Source organism: Solea solea, chromosome 16 (assembly GCF_958295425.1).
Source record: "Solea solea chromosome 16, fSolSol10.1, whole genome shotgun sequence".
NCBI classification, from domain to species: Eukaryota; Metazoa; Chordata; class Actinopteri; order Pleuronectiformes; family Soleidae; genus Solea; species Solea solea.
In genome coordinates, this window is record NC_081149.1 from 19,656,494 (window position 1) to 19,680,517 (window position 24,024).

The 24,024-nt window shown below is 40.5% G+C and overlaps 1 protein-coding gene across 3 annotated transcripts; it reads left to right on the forward strand.

Moving 5' to 3' along the window:
* Positions 1-1,226: 1,226 nt before the first annotated feature.
* usp7 (ubiquitin specific peptidase 7 (herpes virus-associated)) lies at positions 1,227-24,001 on the forward strand. Of its 3 annotated transcripts, none has more exons than XM_058653122.1 (31): positions 1,227-2,237; positions 5,764-5,868; positions 6,120-6,318; positions 7,119-7,257; positions 7,436-7,524; positions 7,627-7,735; positions 8,114-8,244; positions 8,662-8,716; positions 8,812-8,892; positions 9,132-9,222; positions 9,318-9,400; positions 9,604-9,713; positions 10,340-10,517; positions 11,156-11,300; positions 11,481-11,611; positions 13,106-13,240; positions 13,573-13,674; positions 14,223-14,328; positions 14,747-14,839; positions 14,969-15,036; positions 15,268-15,368; positions 16,193-16,346; positions 16,435-16,502; positions 17,281-17,389; positions 17,740-17,817; positions 17,908-18,008; positions 18,363-18,462; positions 19,614-19,733; positions 19,826-19,897; positions 20,085-20,175; positions 21,994-24,001. In XM_058653122.1, the coding sequence occupies exons 1-31, from the start codon at positions 2,147-2,149 to the stop codon at positions 22,098-22,100; spliced, it is 3,342 nt and encodes a 1,113-aa protein (XP_058509105.1). In that variant the 5' UTR covers positions 1,227-2,146; the 3' UTR covers positions 22,101-24,001. The 3 variants fall into 3 exon arrangements, with proteins under 3 accessions (XP_058509105.1, XP_058509106.1, XP_058509107.1); XM_058653123.1 differs by having other exon boundaries at positions 17,287-17,389; XM_058653124.1 differs by lacking the exon at positions 1,227-2,237 and adding an exon at positions 3,250-3,373.
* Positions 24,002-24,024: the final 23 nt, after the last annotated feature.

A 24,024-nucleotide genomic window follows, 5' to 3' on the forward strand; every position in this document is an offset into this window, starting at 1 on the left:
TTAATAGTCTCCTGGGCACATATTAATACACAGTTCAGGGCATTTCGGGACTGGTTTCAAGTTGATTTGAAAAATATTTTTTTATGACTCCATTCCTAAACTGTTGTATCCCTGTTGTAAACTGCAGTATCAGCATTGCATTTCACACAGATATCCTGACTGAGAATCCTCAATTTACATCGAATTCATTTGACATGTGTATTAATTGTTGCATTTTGAGCCATGAAGCAAAGTTTAAAATTTTAATATGATGGCATTAACCACTTATGTTTGAATAAACAGGTGTAGGACATACAAATTTAACTGTGAAGGCATCCAGGTGTAGTTCTAATTGTATCCACTCGGCAGAGACGTTAGCACACACAATTCTGAAGGTTTGTCTGAGTCTGGGTTCGGTCTGGATTCAGCAGCACTGCAGATAATGAACCAGCAAATTGGGCCGTCAGTCAAACGCAGGGCACTGGCTGGCTGGCTTAATGAATGAATGAATAAATAAATAAATGAATGAATGTTGTCCTACCAAATGAACATGCTACTTGGTATCATTGTTATTAAATGTCAGTGCAAGAAAAAAAAAATCAAGGTTATGTTTGATTCTTGTTTTCTGCCAGCAGCACAGCTTTTTTATTATAGTGACTTACATTTCTGAAAATAATATCAGTCAGATATGTTTGTTAATACATTGAATTAAAAGGGTTAATAATAGAAACCAGTGAAACTAAATCGAGCACATCAAAACTGACTAAACTTATTGTAATTCAATAATACAATTGGATTAGAAAATAAAGGTTTTAACTTTTTACTTATGAAGAAAAGCTGCACAGATTGAAAATAAGACGTCAGAATATGTACACCACCTGTTAATTGATACTTGTATTATTATTTATATACGGTTGGTAGAACAGTAATATAAACAATGCCTCTTTTTTTCCACAAACACATTTTTAATTTGTTGGCATCAGCTGTTGGATCAACTTATTTACTCATTGATGTAGTTCTCCTCTCACTTTCAGACAATATTTTTCTGTTCATTCTAAACCGCTGACCGCAACACACAGTTACATGGCCCTATAATGTATTCCCAAGTTGTTTCCATTTATGCTGTAATGATTCCAAGAATCAAAGGCACACACCTGTGATCTCGATCGTTTCACATAGATGTGAACCTGGCCGGGGATGGGCCAGTGTTTGGATCTCCATGCGGATGTGACATTTCAGAGAAGAGCGCGACCGCCATTTTGAGATTTACCTCAGACTCAACACATCACAAACCACGGGAAGAGCGGGCTGAGAGCTACGCGGCTCACGCTAACGTTGTATGACCGGGCACATTCCTCTCCACAAACAAGGGGTTATTCGCTCGAAATGCAATGCGGCACCGCGTTTAGTAGTTTAATGTTTTAGCGGCATTCTAGGGGACACTGGTTCATGTCGGGCCGTGGCAACTCTGTCTCCGCTAACTTCAAAATTAACATTAGTGTTATTCCGCATTGGAAACTGGTTTGAATGGATAGCCTTTTCCTCCACTCTTCCCCAGACGAGGGACAATCGGAGGAGCACACGGACTGGGGATATCGCAGGGGAAGTTGTTAAGTGTATGTGTATTGTAAATGAACCTTTGTTTTCATTGTTGTTGCACCCATATAAGCAGTTGGCTGCCCCGTGTCAGGTAGCTTAACGCTAGCTATAAACAGGGTATTCGATCGTCAAGGTGCAGGTCGTGCCGAGTTGTCTTGCTGCCCCACATTTCCCGGGGTAAAGCCGGATAGGTTCAGCTAATTTCACTGTGCCTCCCTCTTCGGAGACCTGGTCCATCTATCTAGCTCCCCGCCGTCAGCAAGCGTGACTCGCACCCACTTAAAGCGCCGAGATTGGGCGAATAGCGAGCAAATACGTCCGCGTTTCTCTACCCGCTCCCCCGCCGACTTCCCCTCCACACTCCCCGGCGCTGACAGCGGACAAGGCCGAGGTCGCGACAGAGCAGGCCCGGCCTCCGAGGCTCGACCTGTCCACCCAACCACCGCATCCTACCACACCTCACCAGCAGTCCAGAACTCGGTTCTCCACTGAGCCGACCCTGGACAAGGTCGAGGGTGAGAGAGATAGCAGGGAGCACCGCATCACATCCACAACAACAGTTGCCAACATGAACCACCACCATCACCACACGCAGCAGCAGCAGCAACAGAAAGCCGGCGAGCAGCAGCTCAGCGAACCCGAGGACATGGAGATGGAAGGCAAGTAATGGTCCCAAGAAAGTGGAACATTTTGTCATTTTGTCCTAGATTGCAGTTGCAGGAGAATAACACCGATGTTTATTTGTGCAGGCGAATCCCACTTCACAGTAAACATTAAGGCCCTAAGCTAGCTCGGATAGCCGGCTGCTTTTTTGCTGATGGTGCGTCCGTTGCAGCATACTTGTGTGTAGCTGACCTCATTTAGTGTTATTAACGAATTTAGCTTGTATTATACTTGCAGTATTATATAAAAGCAGATAAGCCACGATTCGATGTATATCTGCATTGTCAGATGTGCACAACTCGCATCATTCATTCAGATCTGCATTTTTTTCCCCCTGTATACATACACACAAGTTGGGTTTGATAACGTTCGTCTGTTATATTAAATTATACATTTGTTGGCCAGATCATCGCGGTTTAGTTTCCACATGTAGCAACATAATTCCAGGCCCATGGATTAGTGGATGTAGGCTAAATGTTTGTAAACAATGTGTCTTACATGGATCAATCGCAGGGCAAATTATTCTCACTACGTTTGACTTTTCTGTGAGCTTTGGCTTGATTTTAGACAATTATCGACACTAGTATTCCCCACCAACGTTTGCTGTTCAATAACTAAAGAACTAGTGGTTTGGTTGGCCGTATCGGTTAAAACGTCTGCATACGTTTTTTTTAATACTGTCCGACATGGAAACGTTACAGTCTCTTCAGATAATCCATGTTTGCATCGTGCCCGATGGCTTGTACATTTTAATGCGGCCCTACTAATTTACTGTATGAGCTGACCATGGGACTAAATCTGCCAGTTCGGCTCTGAACGGGTGAAATAAGCAAATGCGACAGATTTATATTATTTAGTCGGGACCACAACGTATATATTGTATTACCATGTGTAAAACTTGATGAGTATTGCTAGCCGGGGAGCTAATTGAAAGCTAGTCAATTAGCTTCGAGTCCCACTTAGATACGTTGAATGGCTGGGTAGCATGCTAGTTAGCTGCTCGGCTAACGCTCACGGAGGGGGTGTGTGGCGTTCCAAAATGGTGGCTTGTATTTTGCAACGCTCGAATCGTCTACTACTTCAGTTTTGGGCCTCGAATGTTTGCCTCACCTCATCTAGATATTTTCCTCTGGTATGCTGTAGCGATAGAATACTTTTCTCTGGATTATTGTTTACTCTAGCATTAATTCTGACTGGTGAGGTGGTGCCGGGGATTCAAGCTAATGTTGGCTAATGACGGCCTGCAGATGAATCTGTGGCTACATGGCTAATGCTAACGCAAACGCAGATGCGTCAATCCAGATTTGGCAGATTCAGTGCGCTATAACGACTCTAACAATTGAAGTGCAGACGTTGGCCTGATTATACACGCTGGGTCCCATGTTTGCGCAGTTATGTGTCTCATATTCTGATGTTTGAAGGTGTCTAATGTTAAACGTGTGGCAGTGCTGCCATGTAACGGTAGTCGCTGCTGCGGTAAGCCAGGCCCGTACTGAGGCAGCGCGGGGATTTGCTGCTTCATTGTATGTAAAACCAAACGGCATGGGGCTCGCCATTTTTAATGATCTGTGTTTTTGTTTGTCTGATTTGGAGTCGAGGGCCACTCCTGTTGGCGTTCAGCACTCAGAACACGTAGAACACCCCACCAACCGGCATTTTAGTGGTGTTATTACTGATGTCAACATTGGAGTGAGCAGAGTCTTGGGGGAGCCCTCAGCATCACTGCGTCATTTAGTCCTGGTGATTTTATTATCTATCGCACCATGCCTTGCTTGTAATTCTGTAACACATGACATAGCTTTGTATATTTACTAGAAATAATTAATTTGAAATATGTCCACGTGTCATTTCAATCTTGCCATCATTCATTTTAATACTTGTTTTAGATCGAACAGGTGCACACATCAGACTCCCTCACCCATGGCTTTCATGATCATCCCTTTTGAGTTCTTTCTTACAGAGTACTGCAGCCTCATGAGTCCAGTCATAACAAGTCAACACAATAAACGTAATTTTTCTGACTGCATTAGGAGTGTGTTGTATGTAACTGTCAAACGGTATCACCCTCAGTGCCACCAAAAAATAGTAGGCTGCGCTGTAACAGCGGTGTATTTTGTTTAAAGTTTCATTTCATTTTTGTTCAGTTAATAGACTGCACGGCAAAGGCAAACTGAAATTGTGCTTTTTATTAACAGTTGATATTGTTGTGAATCCATAGCAGGCATTCGGATGAATTACGGTACTGCTTATTTGAATCATTTATGTCACCTGATCTTTTAAAACACTTGTGATTACCTACCTGCCCCAGAAACCAGCCTACTTTAAGTTACTATAAGTTCTACATTTTGTGGGCTCTACATTATGTAGATTTCACTGACTGATGCTTTAGTAGGCCAGTGTGGTGGACGGGAAAACATGTTATCATTGAGTTGACTGACGGGTCCTATTAGCAGGGTGTAATCCACTTGGGGAAACCAGGTCAGTATCTCGGAGGACTCAGTCAGCAACATCACCTTGAGGCAGTACAGTGTCTGCAAGTATAGTGGAAGACGAGAGACACACATACAATGCATCAAAAGAGACGGGATGCACTATAGCAATGCACTTGTCTTAAGTGGTCATATCAGTCCCGTTGCGGCACGTTTGTCATCCCAGTGTCCAGGCAGATTACACTCGCGTTCAGAACTCTGCTCAAAGCTCCCGTTTCTGTCATCAATGGGTTTTTGATAGGCAACATCGTACATTGAATCATCCCATTATTCTGGCATAATTGTTTCCCTCTGTGCTTTTGTGGATTTGTTTGGGCGATGAATTACTGTGTAATCCCCCATTGTGTCTATAATTACCCAAGCTATTGCAATGTTGCATCGTCTTTTTTTTCTACGTACACATACACACACTGTCTTTTTGTTGCCCCTCTCCAATACAGACTGGGGAATACAACTTCCCATGTCGTCTCAGTAAAAACACAGGGAGTTTAAGAAATATGGAAAATATAGGTCTTATCTTGATTGATGCATCTTTTTGAAGTATTGTTTTCCTGTTTTATTATTAATGTTATTTTTTTCTTTGGTTGTTGTAACTGTTAATATATCGTTATTTTCCACCGTTTTTTTAGGTTGCAATCTTCTATGTATTTGAGCAGTTTTCTTCAGGAATTGGTAGTCTACTGGATGAGATCAAAGCAGTACTTTTGTATGCATAAATAATGATCATCGATCAGGTGACAACAGTGTTACCCACTTATGAGAGTACTTCCAATTTAATGACGTACGCACAGCTTTTAGTATAAAAAGATAATTTGTCAATGAATAGAAAGTTGATGCTTTTTTTTGTAGCCTTTGGTGCCATATTTTATTGATCTCAAGGAATTTTTTGACAGTTTGAACCCTTGTTTTGTTTCTGTTGAAGACATGCACTCGGAGGCTTTAGTCACTTTGTTCATTAATCATATACATTCTCTATTCTCTTACCTGTGATAGGACTACACAGTCTTATTATGTTGTCTCTGTCTTCATATAGCTGGGGACACAGATGATCCTCCAAGAATCCCAGCCAACCCGGTGATCAATGGTAACATGGCCATGGCAGATGGACACAACAACACAGAGGAAGACATGGAGGATGGTATGTAAGACGTGTACAAATGTAACACACGAGCATCTTTGCTTTTTCAAGTTTCTGTTGTAGATTGGATGTATTTGTGTGAATGGCACAATTAAAGTATGTGTGGAGTTATTAGCCACACATTAGGCTGCACATGTCATGTCAGTTGAATGTGGAGGTTAACTGTTTTGTATTCACATTACTTTATCTGCCATCTTTTCCCCCACATTATCTTTATCTGCCATCTTTTCCCCCTCATTATCTTTTGACAGACACTAGTTGGCGATCAGAGGCAACTTTTCGGTTTGTGGTGGAGCGTTTCAGCCGCCTGAGTGAGTCGGTGCTCAGCCCATCCTGCTTTGTCAGGAACCTTCCATGGAAGATTATGGTGATGCCACGCTTCTATCCAGACCGACCACACCAGAAGAGTGTGGGCTTCTTCTTACAGTGTAACGCAGAGTCAGACTCCACGTAGGTGTCTTGATTTTTGATGGGGGGGGGGGGGTTGTTGGCCATAATATAGCATAAGGCAAACATACGTCTTTGTATTGTCCTACACACTCAAGTCCTTACTACAATAATCGTTTTCAAAATAACAAGAGCACACATAATTGCCAGTTTCGTAGAGAAGACATCTATTATGTCTTGTGAGTTTATGATTGCTTACTGATTGAACAGTATTAAATGTCACTCTATGTATACAGTCTGAATACAGTAAAATTTAGTTTAGGTTTAGATTAGGACAAAGATGCTATGTCATCGTTTGTAATAGTGTTTGGATTATGTCAAACATTGTCTGTAGTATGGTTACTAGAGAGCTACACAAGTCTTATTAGACCATCAAACCAGTTTTCATTTTGTGTCTATCATGTCTTTTGGTTGAAAAGACTGATTTTTGAATTGATGTTTTGAGTCTTCACTTCGATTAAATCTTTTGACTTGATCTATTGCTCAAGGAAAACTGTTTTTGAAAATAATTTTAAGCTTTAATAAACAAAAAATGTTTTACCATTGCCAAGACATATGAAAGGAAGTAAAAATGAAAGCCCTGCCATGTGTCATCCTTCATATTCCTTTATGCTTTTTGATAATAAAACCATCGATCATGGCCACAGAAGTGTATTGACATTGTGTTGTCGCAGGCATATTGTAGTAGTATTGAAGTATACGGTTTTAAATTTTAGGTAGAGTGGCGTTGTTTAAAGAAAATTATGCAGTTACTTAAAGTTGTCACCATGATGGTAGCAAAAACCTTGTCCCTGATGTTTCAGGTCATGGTCTTGCCACGCACAGGCCACATTGAAGATCATCAACTATAAGGACGATGAGAAGTCTTTCAGTCGCAGGATCAGTCACCTGTTCTTCCACAAAGAGAACGACTGGGGCTTCTCTAACTTCATGTCCTGGACTGTAAGTACAAAATTGGACCTAATTGGAAGGCTGAATACATATTTCAGCGAGGCATATTTATTTGTACGGCACATTTAAACAGCCAAGCAAGACTTGATGCATCATCATGTAAAGTACCATGGTCCATAATGTTCACGCTTTAGCTTATTTTAATGGTTTTGCTGGTACTGTGTTTTAGGATGTGACCGATCCAGAGAGGGGCTTCGTTGATGATGACAAGGTCACTTTTGAAGTCAATGTCCAGGCAGATGCTCCACACGGAGTGGCGTGCGTAACGTTACATTTTCTCTGGGGTTTTCTTCACTGGTCACAGGACTCTGTTTGGGTTTTATGAATTATTCTCAAAGCTGTTTTTGTCTTTATAAACAGTTGGGACTCTAAGAAACACACAGGCTATGTTGGACTAAAGAACCAGGGAGCGACCTGCTACATGAATAGCCTGCTACAGACACTCTTCTTCACCAACCAGTTACGACGGGTAGGTTGTAATCTTTGTGTTTGTGTTTATATATATTTATATGTATAGATAGATAGATATATAGATCAAGGCTGTGACATAATGTGAATTGATCTGAATACAATGTATAATATATATGTACAACCCTAACCCATGTATGTATGTATGTATGTATGTATGTAACCCATACATACATACATACATACTAACACATACAGAAGTTTTTGCCCTGTTTCTCCTTGACGCGATGCTCTGCATAGCGTTTTAATACCACACTTCAAAAATGTGGATTTTCATTTGAAATGAAATGCATGTCTTCACAGTGGAAATTGGAAACTTCAGTCCAAGTATAATTTCCTGCATCTGCTATTTGACAAATGCTGGTGTGAATCCTTGCAGGCGGTGTACATGATGCCCACGGAGGGAGATGACTCTTCCAAGAGTGTACCCCTGGCGCTGCAGAGGGTTTTCTATGAGCTGCAACACAGCGACAAACCCGTTGGCACCAAGAAGCTCACCAAGTCCTTTGGGTAGGTCACACTAAAAATGATAGCTCGGAGCTGGGAGAGATGCTGTTAAACCAATAATTACTAGTTCTCTGTTTGCATTTTCTTGCAATAAACTTAAAACGGGGGAGGAAGTGTAACCTGGTCAGTTTCAAATGCCATCAGAAAGATGTTTTTACCCATTTGTACACGTTTCTGTCCTAAATTGCTAAAAAAGAAAAGAAATGCACCGTGTTTGCTTCGACTCACTTTATTGAAACCTTTTACCATCACTGTTTTAGGATGGTAACTGATGTAGATAAGAAAGGGATAGATAATACAGGTATACTACATTGGTTTGTTTGGTGCTTTTATGTAAGCATTCTTTGCTGGTGACTTATTGATAATATGGTGTGAGATGCATGTTTTACCTGATCCTGCTGTTTTTTATTTCATGTGAAGATGGGAAACACTAGATAGTTTCATGCAACACGATGTACAGGAGCTGTGCAGAGTGGTGAGTTCTTTCACAATTTCCTTGTGTCCGAATGGTGTTCTTGTATGTGTGCTGAATATGTGACATCATGCGAAATGTGTCCGTGTGTCTTTCAGCTCCTGGACAATGTGGAAAATAAAATGAAAGGCACTTGCGTTGAGGGAACCATACCTAAGCTCTTCAGAGGAAAGATGGTGGTACGTGTAACCTCTTCCCTTTCCCTTTTCTATAAAATTCACAATGGAGTCACTGTTAAAAAGGCAAAGGTTTTGTACACTAATGAATTCAAGTCATCAAACTTGACACAGGATGCAGATTGGTACAAGGAGAGTTTGAGAATAAGTGGTGATTAAGTCGAGAAGTTGTCCTCCCAGAGATAACGTTTTGTCTCGGTCGACGAATCATTGTCTGACCCGTGTGTGTTGTTGCTCCACAGTCGTATATTCAGTGTAAACATGTGGACTACCGGTCAGAGCGGATAGAGGACTACTATGACATCCAGCTTAGCATAAAAGGAAAGAAGAACAGTAAGTAGCGACACTTGCACAGCATGATGGTACCTTGGCACTTCTCTGTCGTTTGCACTGCTGTTTCCTCACTCCTGTTCTCTGCTTATTTACAGTTTTCGAGTCATTTAAAGATTATGTTGCAACTGAACAGTTAGATGGAGACAACAAATATGATGCAGGAGAGCATGGCCTGCAGGTGAGGCTTCACACCGACTGTAACCAAATGAATTATATTGTTTGTGGTATTTTATTTTGCTTGCTTTTAAAATAGTTATGTGTCTTGGTGAACACCAGGGCCCTGTTTCGGTTTGTCCACAAATGGTTCCAAAATGATGGAACGTGGTTATTCCAATTTAACTGAACTGTCCTGACCAGATACCTGATATTTTTGCACTACAGGAAGCAGAAAAAGGAGTGAAGTTCCTTACTTTCCCACCAATTCTTCATCTGCAGCTGATGAGGTTCATGTACGACCCGCAGACTGACCAAAACATCAAGATTAATGACAGGTAAGGCACCAGGCCTCACGCTCACATTGTCGTGACATATTCATCCTCTCTTTTTATTTTGCACCTGTGCCAGCTGTGGATGAAGATGTTGGTCCACCACTTATGGACTTTGAGATTCTACCGTATATTATATACCGCATATTGACATACAGTAAATACAGTAAACCTATTTTTGGAAACGGTTTTCAAGCTGTCTGATAACAGGGCTGATCTTCTGACACCAAGTTTCCTTTAGGCCATACTGTGCTATGTGGGAACTAATGGTGTTTTAACATCCATTATAATAATGACACTTTCAGAACACACACAGCCAAGTAGAATAGATTATCTTCTATGGAGATATCCCACACGACCTGAGTCAGCATTGTGGTGCTTTATTTGCATACACACGCACTCCTGAGTGTGTGGAGATGAAGTGGCAGGTGAAAGTGATCAAGACTTAACCTTCAGTCACACTGTCTCTCTTTCATATCTTTGTTGCACATTGTGATAACATTTGTGCGCTCTCTTTCTTCCACTTGTATCTTCGCTTTTCTCCAATCTCATTGATCTACCCCTCAATCACTCCCCACACGTCATTATTCTCATCATCCTCTCTGCCTCCCATTCTGCTTTGTTTTCAATAGGTTTGAGTTTCCAGATCAGTTACCTCTGGATGAGTTTCTTCAGAAGACAGACTCCAAGGACCCAGCCAACTACATCCTGCACGCAGTGCTGGTCCACAGCGGGGACAACCATGGCGGTCACTATGTCGTCTATCTTAACCCAAAAGGTGACGGCAAAGTGAGTGTCAAGGAACCAATAGTGAGAAAACATTTTTTTACTATACATTTTTCACCATACATTCTGGGTGGGTGACTTTTGGGTGTTGATAGGATTCATATTGAGGTTGGGGTTTGTGCACATCTAGCTGTCATTTGTTCTATTAATGTCAAGCAACAGCTGAATGTATTTTTTGTAATATGCTTACATCGCAATGCGTAACAATGTTAGATGCTGAGAAATGATGTTAAAAACCAGCTTTGGTATTTGCCAAGTTGTTCACTCAGATTCACAAAACCTTTGTTGAATCAGCTACATAATAGAACATTGTGCCTTTCAGAAATGGAATATAACAGAGTTCATCTGGTCTTTCTGAACACTAAATGTCATATCTCCAAATCTATAGTTGCACCCACACACCCACTTGCAGACACTCTCATCCACTCCTACACACCCACTAAACTACTGACTCTCTCACAAACATACTATTGCCTTGTAATGTTGTTATTAGACAAGATCAACTGGTTGAGCATCCTTGTACTAAAATTTGAATGACTATTATTATGAAGGTTTATTTGTGAAATTAGTCTAATGGTTGTCTTAAGTGCACTCTCGTTTTCTCTTTCTCCTCTCTTTTCACCTCACCTATCCCCTCCTCTTGTCTGTTCTTCTTTCTGCAGTGGTGTAAGTTTGATGATGACGTGGTGTCGCGGTGCACTAAAGAGGAGGCTATTGAACACAACTACGGTGGGCACGATGATGACCTCTCAGTACGCCACTGTACCAATGCTTACATGTTGGTCTACATCCGCGAGTCCAAGCTCAGTAAGTGACACATTCCCTCTTACTGCCTCCCTCCCCAATACTGACAATGTCAGACCCTCAACCACTCAAGCTAATGTATATTGCTATAAATCTATGACGCATGCACAAAGCTTGTTGGAAATGTTTAACTTCCGTTTTTCCACACTTGATTCTCACTGGCACTTCCCTGCTGTATCACAGGTGAAGTGCTCCAGCCGATGACTGACGTGGACATACCCCAGCAGCTGGTGGAGCGTCTGCAGGAGGAGAAACGAGTAGAAGCGCAGAAGAGGAAGGAGCGCCAAGAGGCTCACCTCTACATGCAAGTCCAGGTAAGTTGAATTTTTTTTAAAACATTTGTGTCCTTGCTCAAAGTAGTCGGCATGAAAATGTACATGAGAAACCTATTTCCTACTGTGCTTTCCAGTCTGTAAAGCTTCAATACAACCAAATAGACAAATAGGTTGTATTGAAGCTATACACACATTATTGCATTGTTGTGCTCTACAGTTAGGAAAGTAAAGTAATACATTTTCAGGGTGGCAACGGCTGTGTATTTGCAAGCATCGGGTGATGCGATATGTCCTTATACAAGGGTTATAACATGATATATATTGAGATGGCATAAGCAAGGTGTTGTATTTTTTTTAAGAAAACCCCATAGTAAAAATAACACTGTTTTATATGTATAACCATTGTATAGGTAGAAGGTGTGGAAGGAGAAGAGAGTCACATGGCTCCATATAACAAAAGAAATCATTAAAACTGAATAATGTTGGTTTGTGGACAGAACAAGTAACATCATCATTTTTGAGGTTTTGGAAATGCTGATCAACATTTTCTGACATTTTATGGACCAATCAATGATTAAAGCTCAAGTCATCTCCTCACTTGACTTCATCTGAGGCTCCCCTGTGACTCTTCTTCTGCTGCGCAAAGCAGTCATATCCAGTTTTTGAATATCGCTGATAACAGGAAAATTAAACTAATAGTTTTTAATGTGTCTGTTAGACAAAAGCCTGTTAACACCAGACACTCCTGACTACTGCAGCATCCCTAGTTTGAACTCAGCAGCAGGTTTCAGTTCTGAACATAGTGCTCTGTTGTTGGTTAGGAAAAGTGTGTATTTAAGACAAGATCTTAACGCTATCTAAGCAAGTGACAGCTATGTTCCTGTTTGAATAATTTGCGTAATGTTTCTGTGGTTTTAAAATATGTGTTGCTGAAATCATCAAGTAACACTTGTTTATTAAGATGAGAAGGGCAAACTAGGTTACTGTTATGCTGGGCATAATGTTAACTGTAAAAAAAGAAAAACAAACATGTTGCCATCCCTCGTCATGTTCTGCGTCTTTGAATGTTGTTTATTTGGCAATAATAAGTGAGATCATACCTAAAATTGTTATCAAATGTTCATGAAATGGCATGCACTACTGACATTGAAAGGGCACTGCCGTACATTGGTTTTGAACAATAACTTTCTACACTGGGACAAACAAGCTCATTAATTAGAGTCTAACTTCACAACGCACACCTGCGACTCTGATATGATTGGAAACATCAACTTTCATTTGTGTTTGTGCAGTAGTGTTAAAGAGTGGCACTTTTTCTTTCCCAAACCTTTAACAGTGGAGAGCAGAGGGCTCAGAAACCTGATGCCATCATTAAATGTGTCACTGTACATAAGCCTGCTCAGCTCGAGGCTGCCCAAGCCCACATGAAACGCTGAACTCCATATTTACTCTTTGTACTTTGTTGTTTTGTAGGATTTGTTCACTTTTTACTGACATTTACTAACTCTCTGTGGTCCCTCCCTCTCATTACAGATGGTTACAGAAGACCAGTTCTGTGGTCATCAGGGCAACGACATGTACGACGAGGAGAAAGTAAAGTACACCATCTTCAAGGTCCTGAAGAGCTCCACTCTGCAAGAGTTTGTCCAGAACCTCTCTCAGACAATGGTGAGGGACTCTTGAGCCTGTTTTGAGATTATTTTTATTTCTTCCTTTACTCTATTTTTCTGTGATGCTTTCTGAGAGACCTTTATACCTTGAAAAGATGACGAGTATTTGAAAAGGGAATTAGATGTGATGAAATGCATCTGTACTCAAACACTGCTAATTTCATACCCATTCATTTAGTCTGCGAGTCCCCTCTATCTGTTGATTCTTCCTGTTGTTTTGCACACCACCCTCCCTTCCATTTGTCAGTAGTTAATCAATCTATAAAAATATACATGTAAGCATGAGAAAGAAAAGAGTTGGGTGGAAACTTACACACTGATGTGCTACAGGGCTTCCCCCAGGACCAGATGAGGCTGTGGCCCATGCAGGCCCGGAGCAACGGGACCAAGCGCCCCGCTATGCTCGACTACGAGGCCGACTGCAGCAAGTCGGTAAGTATCACAAAGGCAGTTTTGGTTTTGTGCCCTAACCAAAAATGACTCAATCATAAACACTGACAGACAGACAACTTTTGCCCTTTGTCGATCTTAAAACCCTTGTCATCATACATATAGGTTCTTAAAGGTTAAGGGATTTAAATTTGTTCTGAAATGATTTTTATGCAATGGCAATGGCTGTTGTCCGTCTGATGAAGTTTGAAATCAGACAGTCAGTTTTGTATTTAATATAGAGGAGTTAATAGGCATTGCAAGTCTTAAGAAATCCCTTTAAAATGTCCCTCATACAGCAATAATGCCACTTTTTTTTTATTATTTGTGATAAAAGCAGCGTTTTGAATCTTTACACTTTCATACTATTTTGAATTACCTCGGCTGTGAGGAAAATAGTCCATAGAACATTTCATTTTTAAAGCCATTCTTTACTCGTCTAATCACAAGTTCCACATGAGGGGAACAATGTCTTTTATCACTTACTCAAATTAGTCAGCATCATTTGAGTATTAAATGGTTGTTAATGTTTATGGATGTCTGTGTTTCAGATGATCGACCTGAGTGACAACGAGAACCCCTGGACAATATTTCTGGAGACAGTAGATCCAGAGATGGCCGCCAGCGGAGCCACGTTACCCAAGTTCGACAAAGACCGTAAGTCTGACATCTCAGCCTTCACTACCTCAGTTCATATTTCTGACTGACTGTTATACTTACTTTTGTTAATATCTTGGGATTTTGAGAATCAGTGACTTGCTGTTATGACATAAAAGCCTCTCTTCCAGAAATGACCTCCAAATCATTCCTTCTCTGGTGTATTTTTCATGCCTCTTTGCATGTTGCACAGGCACATTGCAACTTGAAATACTAGAAATGTTGCTTCACAGGACATGATCCCGGTCTATGATAATCGTTCGTAATGTGTGTTTGAAATGTGAGTTGCCCTACAGAATGATACACATTGCTTGCTCTGTCCTTCTCCTGTGGAGAAAAAATGTCTATTTTAAATTTGAATATTCAGAATATTCAGTTGTATCCTCCTAAGTGACATTTTCTGCTTTTTTTTGTCTAGACGATGTCATGTTGTTCTTGAAGATGTATGACCCCAAAACCAGAAGCTTAAATTATTGTGGACATATCTACACACCTATATCCTGCAAAATAAGTGAGTAGTGGCAACATATAACCCTTTATAACAGTAACACATTGTCGTCGTGCTGTCTGACTGCAAAACCAATGTTTTGTACACAAGGATTAAATCGTGTTTCTGTGGCTCCTCTCTCCATGCAACCAGGAGACCTACTGCCAGTCATGTGCGAGAGAGCAGGTTTTCAGCGGGAAACTAGCCTTATCCTCTATGAGGTAATTTATTTAAATATCACTCCAGACACATTCTTGTTTTTTTCCTCACTTGTTTTATCTCTTCACTCGCTCCTGTACTCTTATTTTCTCTTATTTAAATCACACACATACACACATTTGTGTGTATAGCAGCTCTCTTTTTCCTCGCACTTCTGTTTTATAGCTTGTATGTTAACATCACCAGACAGCTGCACACTGACTTAGTTCCCCATGATTCCTTGTGCGTTACAGGAAGTTAAGCCCAATCTAACAGAGCGGATACAGGACTATGATGTCTCTCTGGACAAGGCCCTGGACGAGCTCATGGACGGGGACATCATTGTCTTCCAGAAGTAAGTGTGTGTGTGTGTGTGTGTGTGTGTGTGTGTGTGTGCTAATATATAATCACAGATTTTTTTTTATTTGCATTTTTGTGAGGTCCAATATTTTTGCTTTTTGAGTAAAGGGGATGCTTTTAAGTTTTTAATGGCTGGTTGGGACATTTCAGTTTAACAGTTCTTCTGTGTGGTTTAACACTGCTCGCATCCCTGATTTTGCTGGAATTAGAACACTGCTACTCCAGTGTGTCATATTCTTTCTCCTCTCCTCAGTCTCATCCTCTCGTCTCAGCAGATTGCATCCACAAGTTTGCATTACTGTCCTTCGCTTAATTAAACATGGCAGGTTGACTAACACAACATAGCAGGTTGTGTACTATCGTCAAATTCTTTTCTTTTTCTGTCTTACTTTGTATGAATAAAACGACTGAAAAGGAGGAGTTTCAATGTTTCTGGAATATCCAGTATTTGTGATCAATTGAGACAAAAAATTGTGGGTTTGTTTTCTTTTTTTAAAATCTGCTTGTAGCCTAGCAACCTGTTCAAGGCAAGAATGTTGCACCTTTATTCCCTTGTTGAGGTACTGCTACAGAAGTATTCAAAATGTCTGCACATGGTAGAAATGGTGGTCACAGACCAAGAGTGACATGCTCATTCTCTCTGACAACCTGCCTTATCTTTTGTCCTGTTCTTTCTGCCCTCCTTTCTTCCTCCATCTTTCCTGTTTCACAAATGATGACTGTGAAATGACTGCCTTTGCCAAATCTGTCTGCTCTGTCTCCTCCTGTCAACAGTCCCATGTTCTGTACTTTAATTCCTACCTTCCTCTAATCATGCAGGGACGACCCAGAAAATGACAGCAGTGAGCTGCCTACTGCAAAGGATTACTTCCGGGACCTCTACCACCGAGTGGACGTCATTTTCTGTGACAAGACCATCCACAATGACCCGGGCTTCGTGGTCACACTGTCCAACCGCATGAACTACTTTCAGGTACGGTCCATTCAGAGTGTTTTGAGTGGCGGAGGAAATGTGACGACACTGTGCCGATTCCTCGTGTGTAATGTTTGGTGTTTTTCAGGTGGCCAAGACGGTAGCGCAGAGGTTGAACACGGATCCTATGCTGCTGCAGTTCTTCAAGTCACAGGGGTAGGAGCCTTGTTTCATCAACATGCACAGATATAGAAAATTATCCATGCATCATTATATTGAGTTTCTCAAAAGTCAAATTGCTGCATGTCAGATATTTGCCCAAATAGCTGAGAGCCCTTTTTTGACAATTTACTAGCTTTGTGCTATGTAATAACAATAATTACTGTGATACTGATCCGCTTTTATCAGCTGCTCCGCACACTGAATGCAAAGTCAGGACAAATAAATATGTACAGTTGCAATTTCACTTGAAACAGTTTTGCACATATGATGGTTTTTGCTCCTATTTAAAGAGATGGAGATTGATTTACTATGTAAATTGGCGACTTTATTTATTTTTAATTCATTCCTGGTGTAATAAATGATGTTTCTCGACACAGCCTTCATTTCATGTTAAAGCGATTATTTAAATCTCAGGGTCTCGTTTAAACATTGAATGAAATGCACTGTAAACATTCAACAACATTGTCACTCATGCCTCTGACTTGATAACACATTTGTCAGTAGAAATGTTGCATAACCTGTCCCCCCCACCTGTCTTTGTTGTTTTCCTTTTATTCCTCCCACTCTGGCTCCTTCCCCATCTTCCCTTCTCCTGCTTCTCTTCTTCTCCTATTTTCCATCCTCACCTCTGATTTTCAACCTCCCTCTTTACGCTTTTTGTCCACTTCATTTTTTGCTTCTCTTCTTTTTTTCCACCTTCTGTCTCTTTTTCTGTCATCTTTCTTCCCTCCCCTTCATCGTCCTCCCCCCTGCCTGGTGGTGTGGTGGCCAGGTACAGGGACGGTCCAGGGAATCCTCTCAGACACAACTATGAGGGAACGCTGCGGGATCTCCTGCAATTCTTCAAGCCTAGACAGCCCAAGAAACTCTACTATCAGCAGGTTTGTTGCCGTCTTTCTTACAAGTCTAGTTTGCCCTGAGCGCTGTATTGAACTTTGGTTTAAAAATAGAGCATTACATTTTCAATATTATACTTCAATGTAATACCATATAAAGCAGAAACTCAAAAAAACTATTTTTGAGATTCTGTATTCGGTATCATTTAAGCTGTGTTTTGCACAATGTGCTACAGTGTATTTCATGAATGTACCAAACTGACAGATCATTTCAGTTTGAATAATGTGAAAACACTCATTAGAACCAACTTCCCTTATGATAAGAATTTCAGAATTAAAACTTGATGGCTTTGAAATAACCTCTTGACCATGTTTTCTCTCTCATTTTTCCTCAGTTAAAGATGAAGATAACAGACTTTGAGAACAGAAGGAGTTTTAAATCCATATGGCTCAACAGCCAGTTTAGAGAGGAGGTAAGAAACACAACTTTAATGGGCTTTTGTTTTTTTTATTCCCAACCAAAGATCAAGTATTGTATTGAAGTGTGCTTGTGTGTTTTGCAGGAGATCACCCTCTACCCTGACAAACATGGCTGTGTGCGGGACCTTTTGGAAGAATGTAAAAAGGCAGTGGAGCTGTCTGAAAAAGGCTCTGAGAAACTCAGGTATTCATTTATTTTTTTATTTGAATAATGGCAAGGAAACCATCTATACAACAGAAAAAACATTGTACTTTTAAATACTCGACGTGCAGGATCAGGATTTAAGATTTTACTGAGTAGTGTAATCATGTGCTTTAAACATTTAATATCTGTCTTTGTAGAGCATCATCTTCTTTTTATAAAGCAGCTATCTTTAGCGACACTGGGATTTTCAGCTCTTCCTTCAGTAATTAGTTTTCTTCTCCAATGTATATTTAATCCCATGTTTAATGTGATTCCATGCTCTGCAAATTAGTTTGTATTTAAGTTTAATCCTTCCTCTCTCTCTCTCTCTCTCTCTGTGCCGCCTCTCCCTAGGCTGTTAGAGATAGTAAGCTATAAAATCATTGGGGTTCACCAGGAGGATGAGCTGCTAGAATGTTTATCTCCTGCTGCCAGTCGCACCTTCAGAATAGAGGTAAGTGTGTATGTGAGCCGAGTCTGTCTTACTCTTTGTTGTCATTTCCTTCACCACTTAACAAACCAGACACTCATGCATGTTTCTGACACTGATGTATTTTTTATTATTTAAAAAAACGATTTGATTTGATTTTTTTTACTCAAGCAGTCACTTTGCAGCCATTGCTTGCAGGAGTTGAGTGACTTTAAAATATTCATGTTTAATTATTAAGGATAAACTTAACATGAAGTTGAAGGACTGACTGCAATTCGCTTTTTAAACATATTTAAATTTTTTAGCCAACTTGTGCTTTGCTGTAGTACTGTGACAAATGTCGACCACTGTCGGCCAGCAAAAACATGGACTTTTGGGCTAAACATTTGCTGAATTTCCAATACCAACTACTGTGACCTGCTGGGAAGCTAGATCTTGTTTAGAATACCAGAAAGAAAATCGGATTTCTTTTTTTTTTTGCATTTCCAATTTTCACCCGGATTGTGTTCGAATCTATGGAGAGAAAGAGAACGTAAAAAACACACTAAAATAAAAGTTTCTCAAACCTGATTTAAACCACATTTGAAGTTGGTTTGAAATGTGATGCGTCTCCTTCTTAATGCTCTGGCTGATCAAGTTGAAGATGATGCCATGTTTTAAAACCATGTGACAAATGCGGGTACTACTATGCTGTTACCAAAAGCGACCCATGCAGACATTGCAGGTTGTGTTGTGTACACATACACGATTTAACAACTCACAACTTCATGCCTGAAAAGATCTAATTTGAGAGAACATTTGATTCAGTTTGTCATGGATAATGATAACTAGACTTGTATCAGTTCCTGACCAATACGTTTGGTTAAATCTGTTTTGAATAACTGATCATCTTGACATAGCTTGATTCATTTGACAAGCACCAGCCTCTCAAAATGTGAAGCCCCGTCTTCCTCTTCTCCTTTGGGGAATAAGCACCGTTTCCGGTCCTAACTTCCTGCAAACAGACACAAGCACTCTTCTTAGTCATAGATCTTAGATCTTAAGTCAAACACCACGCTGCATCCTTAGTGGCTCTTTGTCAGGTATCAAAGTATTGAATGACCACACGTTTGATACCCGGCCTTGGTGATTTGACCCTCGGCTCTTTCTTGACTCATTTCACTTTCCCCATTCAGGAGATTCCGTTGGACCAGGTGGACTTTGACAAGGACAGTGAAATGCTAATCCCAGTCGCTCACTTCCACAAAGAAGTCTTTGGGACCTTTGGGACCCCGTTCTTGCTCAAGATTAGACAGGTATGTGTGTGAGTTTGTTTGCATGTGTGAAGGAGTTTACTGCTCGGTCTACCTCTTTGTTTCTTTACTTATTTCCTTCTCTCGCCACACAGGGCGAGCCCTTTCGAGAGGTGATGAGGAGGATCCAGACCATGCTGGACATCCAGGAGAAAGAATTTGAGAAGGTACAATGAACCCTTAACATGTTTTCTGTTGAACAGCATAATTATAATATGTTGTTTGTTTTCTGGTCAATACAAATTTTTATTAACCGTCAGTGAACCATTCTTAGCGGCATTTATGTATTTGATTTCATGTAGAACATTTATGCAAATAGCTCATTTGTTTATAAGTCTTATTTGTACTTTTCAGTTCAAGTTTGCAATCGTGATGATGGGGCGGCATCAGTACATCACTGAGGACGAGTATGAGGTCAACCTGAAGGACTTTGAACCACAGCCAGGTATTTACTGCAACTGCTGCTCCCTGGAAGGACTGGCAACATAACATAACATAACCACTGCTCTTCTTATGGTTACAACACTTATTATAGTAACTCGTCACTGTGCAAAAGGGATAAACAATGTCTGTAAAGGCAAAGAAAGCATGCAAATGCATCAGTCGAGGCTGTTTTAGGGGATTCCAGTGACTTTAATTGGTTGCATTTAAACAAATTAACTTAATTCATCCTTGAGTTACCAAGTTATTTTAAATTTTCTTCGTAAATTCATGTGAATGTATCCAATTGAAGGATGACTTTGTCAGCCATTGTAATTTTCAAGGCCTCTGCACTGGCACAGCACAGTTCACTGCATCGTCATTGATCATTCAACAGTAGTATACAATCAAATTGATGCAGTTTCTGGTAGATGCTTTAAACATTTATATCGAAACAGATACTTATCACAGTCTTAATGTGGCCTGAAGAGGAAACGGTAACTCTACACTGCTTACAACAACAACAACAACAACATCATAATATTGGGAAGTAAATAATTGATTGTTCATATACTACAAATGCATGCTAATTGGGGAAAACTTTCGTCTGTCGCCTTAATGATGGGTTGATTTCACACACCCAAGAAAAGTGATGTGATGAAAGTCCTAAAAGCAAAACTCTGGACATTTCCAGACATGAATTTGGGCAAATGTCTGGAGAACTGCTGGTTTGAACGTTGTTCAGAGTTTGGACAAACACAGTAGGGGATTTACTCGGTCAGATGCATTTACAACAGCAGGAGAATGTCTGCAACATTCAGCCGATCACGGAAAACACTTGCTCTTTCAAGTTTTGTTCTCACAAAACAGCTTATGCTACAATCATGCTACAATGAAAGATTTTAACTATTTTAAACTGACTTCAGTTCACCTTTACTGATTAACCTTCTGGGCCTTGTCCTTTGGAATTTTGAGTCTCTGGCTATGAGTATTGTGAATTTACACATCTCTGCCTTCCTACCTATGTGGGCAAGGACAGAGATTCAGGTGCAAGGAAGGATAATAAGCTACATTCCCACTATTACAAGTCAGTGATTATTCAAAAGGACTTTGAATTTGTAAGAAAAATTTCCTATGGGATTTTTGGAAACTGCAGTGGCCTTCACATAACAAAAAGGATGTTTTTCTTTTGGTGTAGCAAGCTTTCACTTCAAATGGTAACTGTCTGCTGTCTGTGCTGCTGCAGAAACATGGCAGCATAAGATGACAGCTCTAGTACACTGCACATTGCCCAGCCCCCCAAAAAATGTCCACTTTTAGCTTTAATTACAATCTGCATCTGCCGTGGCATGGCTTCAGTAAACCTCTTTTTCATTGTCACATTTATTCTGGTCCACAGTTGAATGCGTTTTCCGCCGAGATCTTAAATTCATGATGGCGTTGAACCACTGTGTTATCCAGCACATCCCAAAGGTTTGGACTCTGGAGTGGACTGTAGACTTATGTGAAAAATGATGACTCGTGCTCCCTCAACCACTCTCACAACCTGAGCATAGTCGTCTTAAAATGGGCCTGAAAAACCTGGTCATTCTGTATATTTAGGTCGTCAGCTGACCTGATTTTGGTGGCACATTGCTTTGCTGAATCAACCGAAGTAACCCCAGATCACAACACTGCTCTCATAGCCAAATATTTGCGTATGTGACTGTTTGGGCCCCTGTGTATTTCAATTTCTGCCAATAAATGTTTCACACTGGACCTTTTTAAATGCATGTTCACTTCTGCATTTCCTGATGTGTCAAAAACACATGGATGTGTAATGACACTTGTTTTTAAATCACAGGTAACATGTCCCACCCGCGCCCCTGGCTAGGGTTGGATCATTTCAACAAAGCTCCAAAGAGAGGTCGCTACACCTACCTGGAGAAAGCAATCAAGATCCACAACTAAAAGCAGCGCGCCCCTTCCTCTTTGTCCTCCTCATCCTCCCCATCCTCCTCCTCCTGCTCCGCCTTCCTCCCTACCTTCTTTAACACACGATAACCACAGACTGTAACCAACCGTGTGTGAGAGACTTTAGGTGTGTGTATGTGTGCGTGTGTGCTCATATGTATGTATGCGTGAGTGTGCGCGTGCGCGTGTGTTCATCACTTTTAACACCCTGCCTGGACACCTCTACAGCTCTACACCGGCACTGTCTTCAGCGATATGGATTGCTGCAACTGATGGATTATACTTCAACCACAAAATAAACTGCACCAACCACTTCTTGACTGTTTATTTTGTTATTTTTATTTTCAATTCTTTTTTTTTTTTTTTAATTGTCCTATGTTTGGTTGGTTTTTCCTCTGGCTTCTCTACCTGTTGACTGCCTGGTTTCTGTTGCTCATCTGGAAGTAGGAGAAATTAAATTGGATTTTAAAAGACAAAAAAGGAAGATGGGAGAGGAAGTGTGTGTATGTATGTATGTATGTACACATACACATACACATACACATGCCTCTGTAGTTCCTGACACAGTGTGTTGTTTTTGTCCCCCACCTCACCCACTGGCTCCCCCCCCCTTCAGATTTGTTCAGGGTTTTTTAATAGTTATTTGAAGAGGTGTCATGCTGCTGCTGTGTGTAGAGTTTGATGGAAGGATGTTTGCAAGGACTAACTGAAAGAAAATATAAAAAAAAACAAAAAAAAAAAACAGCAGGTAGAGTGACCATTGGTCATTCTGCAGAAGAATCTTTGCAAAGGTCAGCCACAGTCTGGACTCCCATCCTGAGGTTCATGAGTTGCGCTGATACGGTTTGTGTATTTTCTGCTCCCTTTCTAGTGCTATTAAAAACAAGTATTTCCTAGTTTACAGTTATTTGCTACTTAGTTTGGTTGGAGGAAGAAAAGAAAAAAAAAACTTGTTTCATTTTTTTTTGTTTCTGCAGATCTTGTATGATAAGTTAAAACTACAGCATCTCTTCAAAAAATAAATGGGGAAAATAAGCAGGGACATTTGTCTGTATTTCATCTTGCACGTTGGCTCTTAATGTCAGGTTTCTCAGGACTGGCAAACGTACGTGTTGGTTGTGGATGGTTGTTTAGTGACTTGAATGAGAACACACGCACAGACATTGCTCACTTGGTTTTTCTCTCCTTTCTCTTTTTTGGGGAGTTGATGTCTTTCTCAGTCATTCCTCTGCAAACGCAAACTTGCAAGGCTCGTCTCCCGCCCCGCCCCTCTTCTTCTCTCTTGTTTGAAACTGTCGCCTCCGTGTGGTTGGGAGCAGTAACTGCGCTGTGCTTGGTAGGGAGCTGCAGACACTAGAGCTCACAGGTTTGAGGATCGTTTAGAGACAAAACCAGCATTGTAAAACACTTTAAGCCCTATGAATTTATGTTTCTTGTTTTTTTTTCTCTTTTCTTTTAAAGCACAGATGGAATGCTCCCCTAATAGCTATAGCTGGCTCTGTAAAGACAACATTTAAGAATTGTATATTTAAAAATATGAACATGTAAAATTAAAGAGAAACACGCCTTTGTTGTTGGGTACAGAAGGAGCCAGGTGTTCATATTTCTTGTGTGTAGGTTTTTTCTTTATTTTGTGTTCCTGATGTACCATTGATTATTTTGTTTCTGTTACATTTGGATTCTTCTTTTTTTTTGTTTTTCTTTTCAAATCTAAATGCATTGGTTTTGTCATGTTTAAAGTTAAAGTGCAGTACAAAGATGACCTGCAGAATCACACCTTAATTTGATATTTTCCAGTTAAAAATCCTCAGTGTAGCAGCAGTGTACGACAACTATTCCTGTATATTGCCTTTTTGCTGGAAAAATGTATGTTGAATAAAATTTTCTATAAAAACGAAGCCATTAACCTTTGCTGCTTGTC

Coding starts and splice junctions, on each gene's coding strand:
- usp7 (XM_058653122.1), top strand. CDS start 2,147: ATGAACCACCACCATCACCACACGCAGCAGCAGCAGCAACAGAAAGCC. Junction 11,612..13,105: donor ACCTCTACATGCAAGTCCAG/GTAAGTTGAATT, acceptor CTCTCATTACAG/ATGGTTACAGAAGACCAGTT. Junction 14,840..14,968: donor ACCTATATCCTGCAAAATAA/GTGAGTAGTGGC, acceptor CCATGCAACCAG/GAGACCTACTGCCAGTCATG.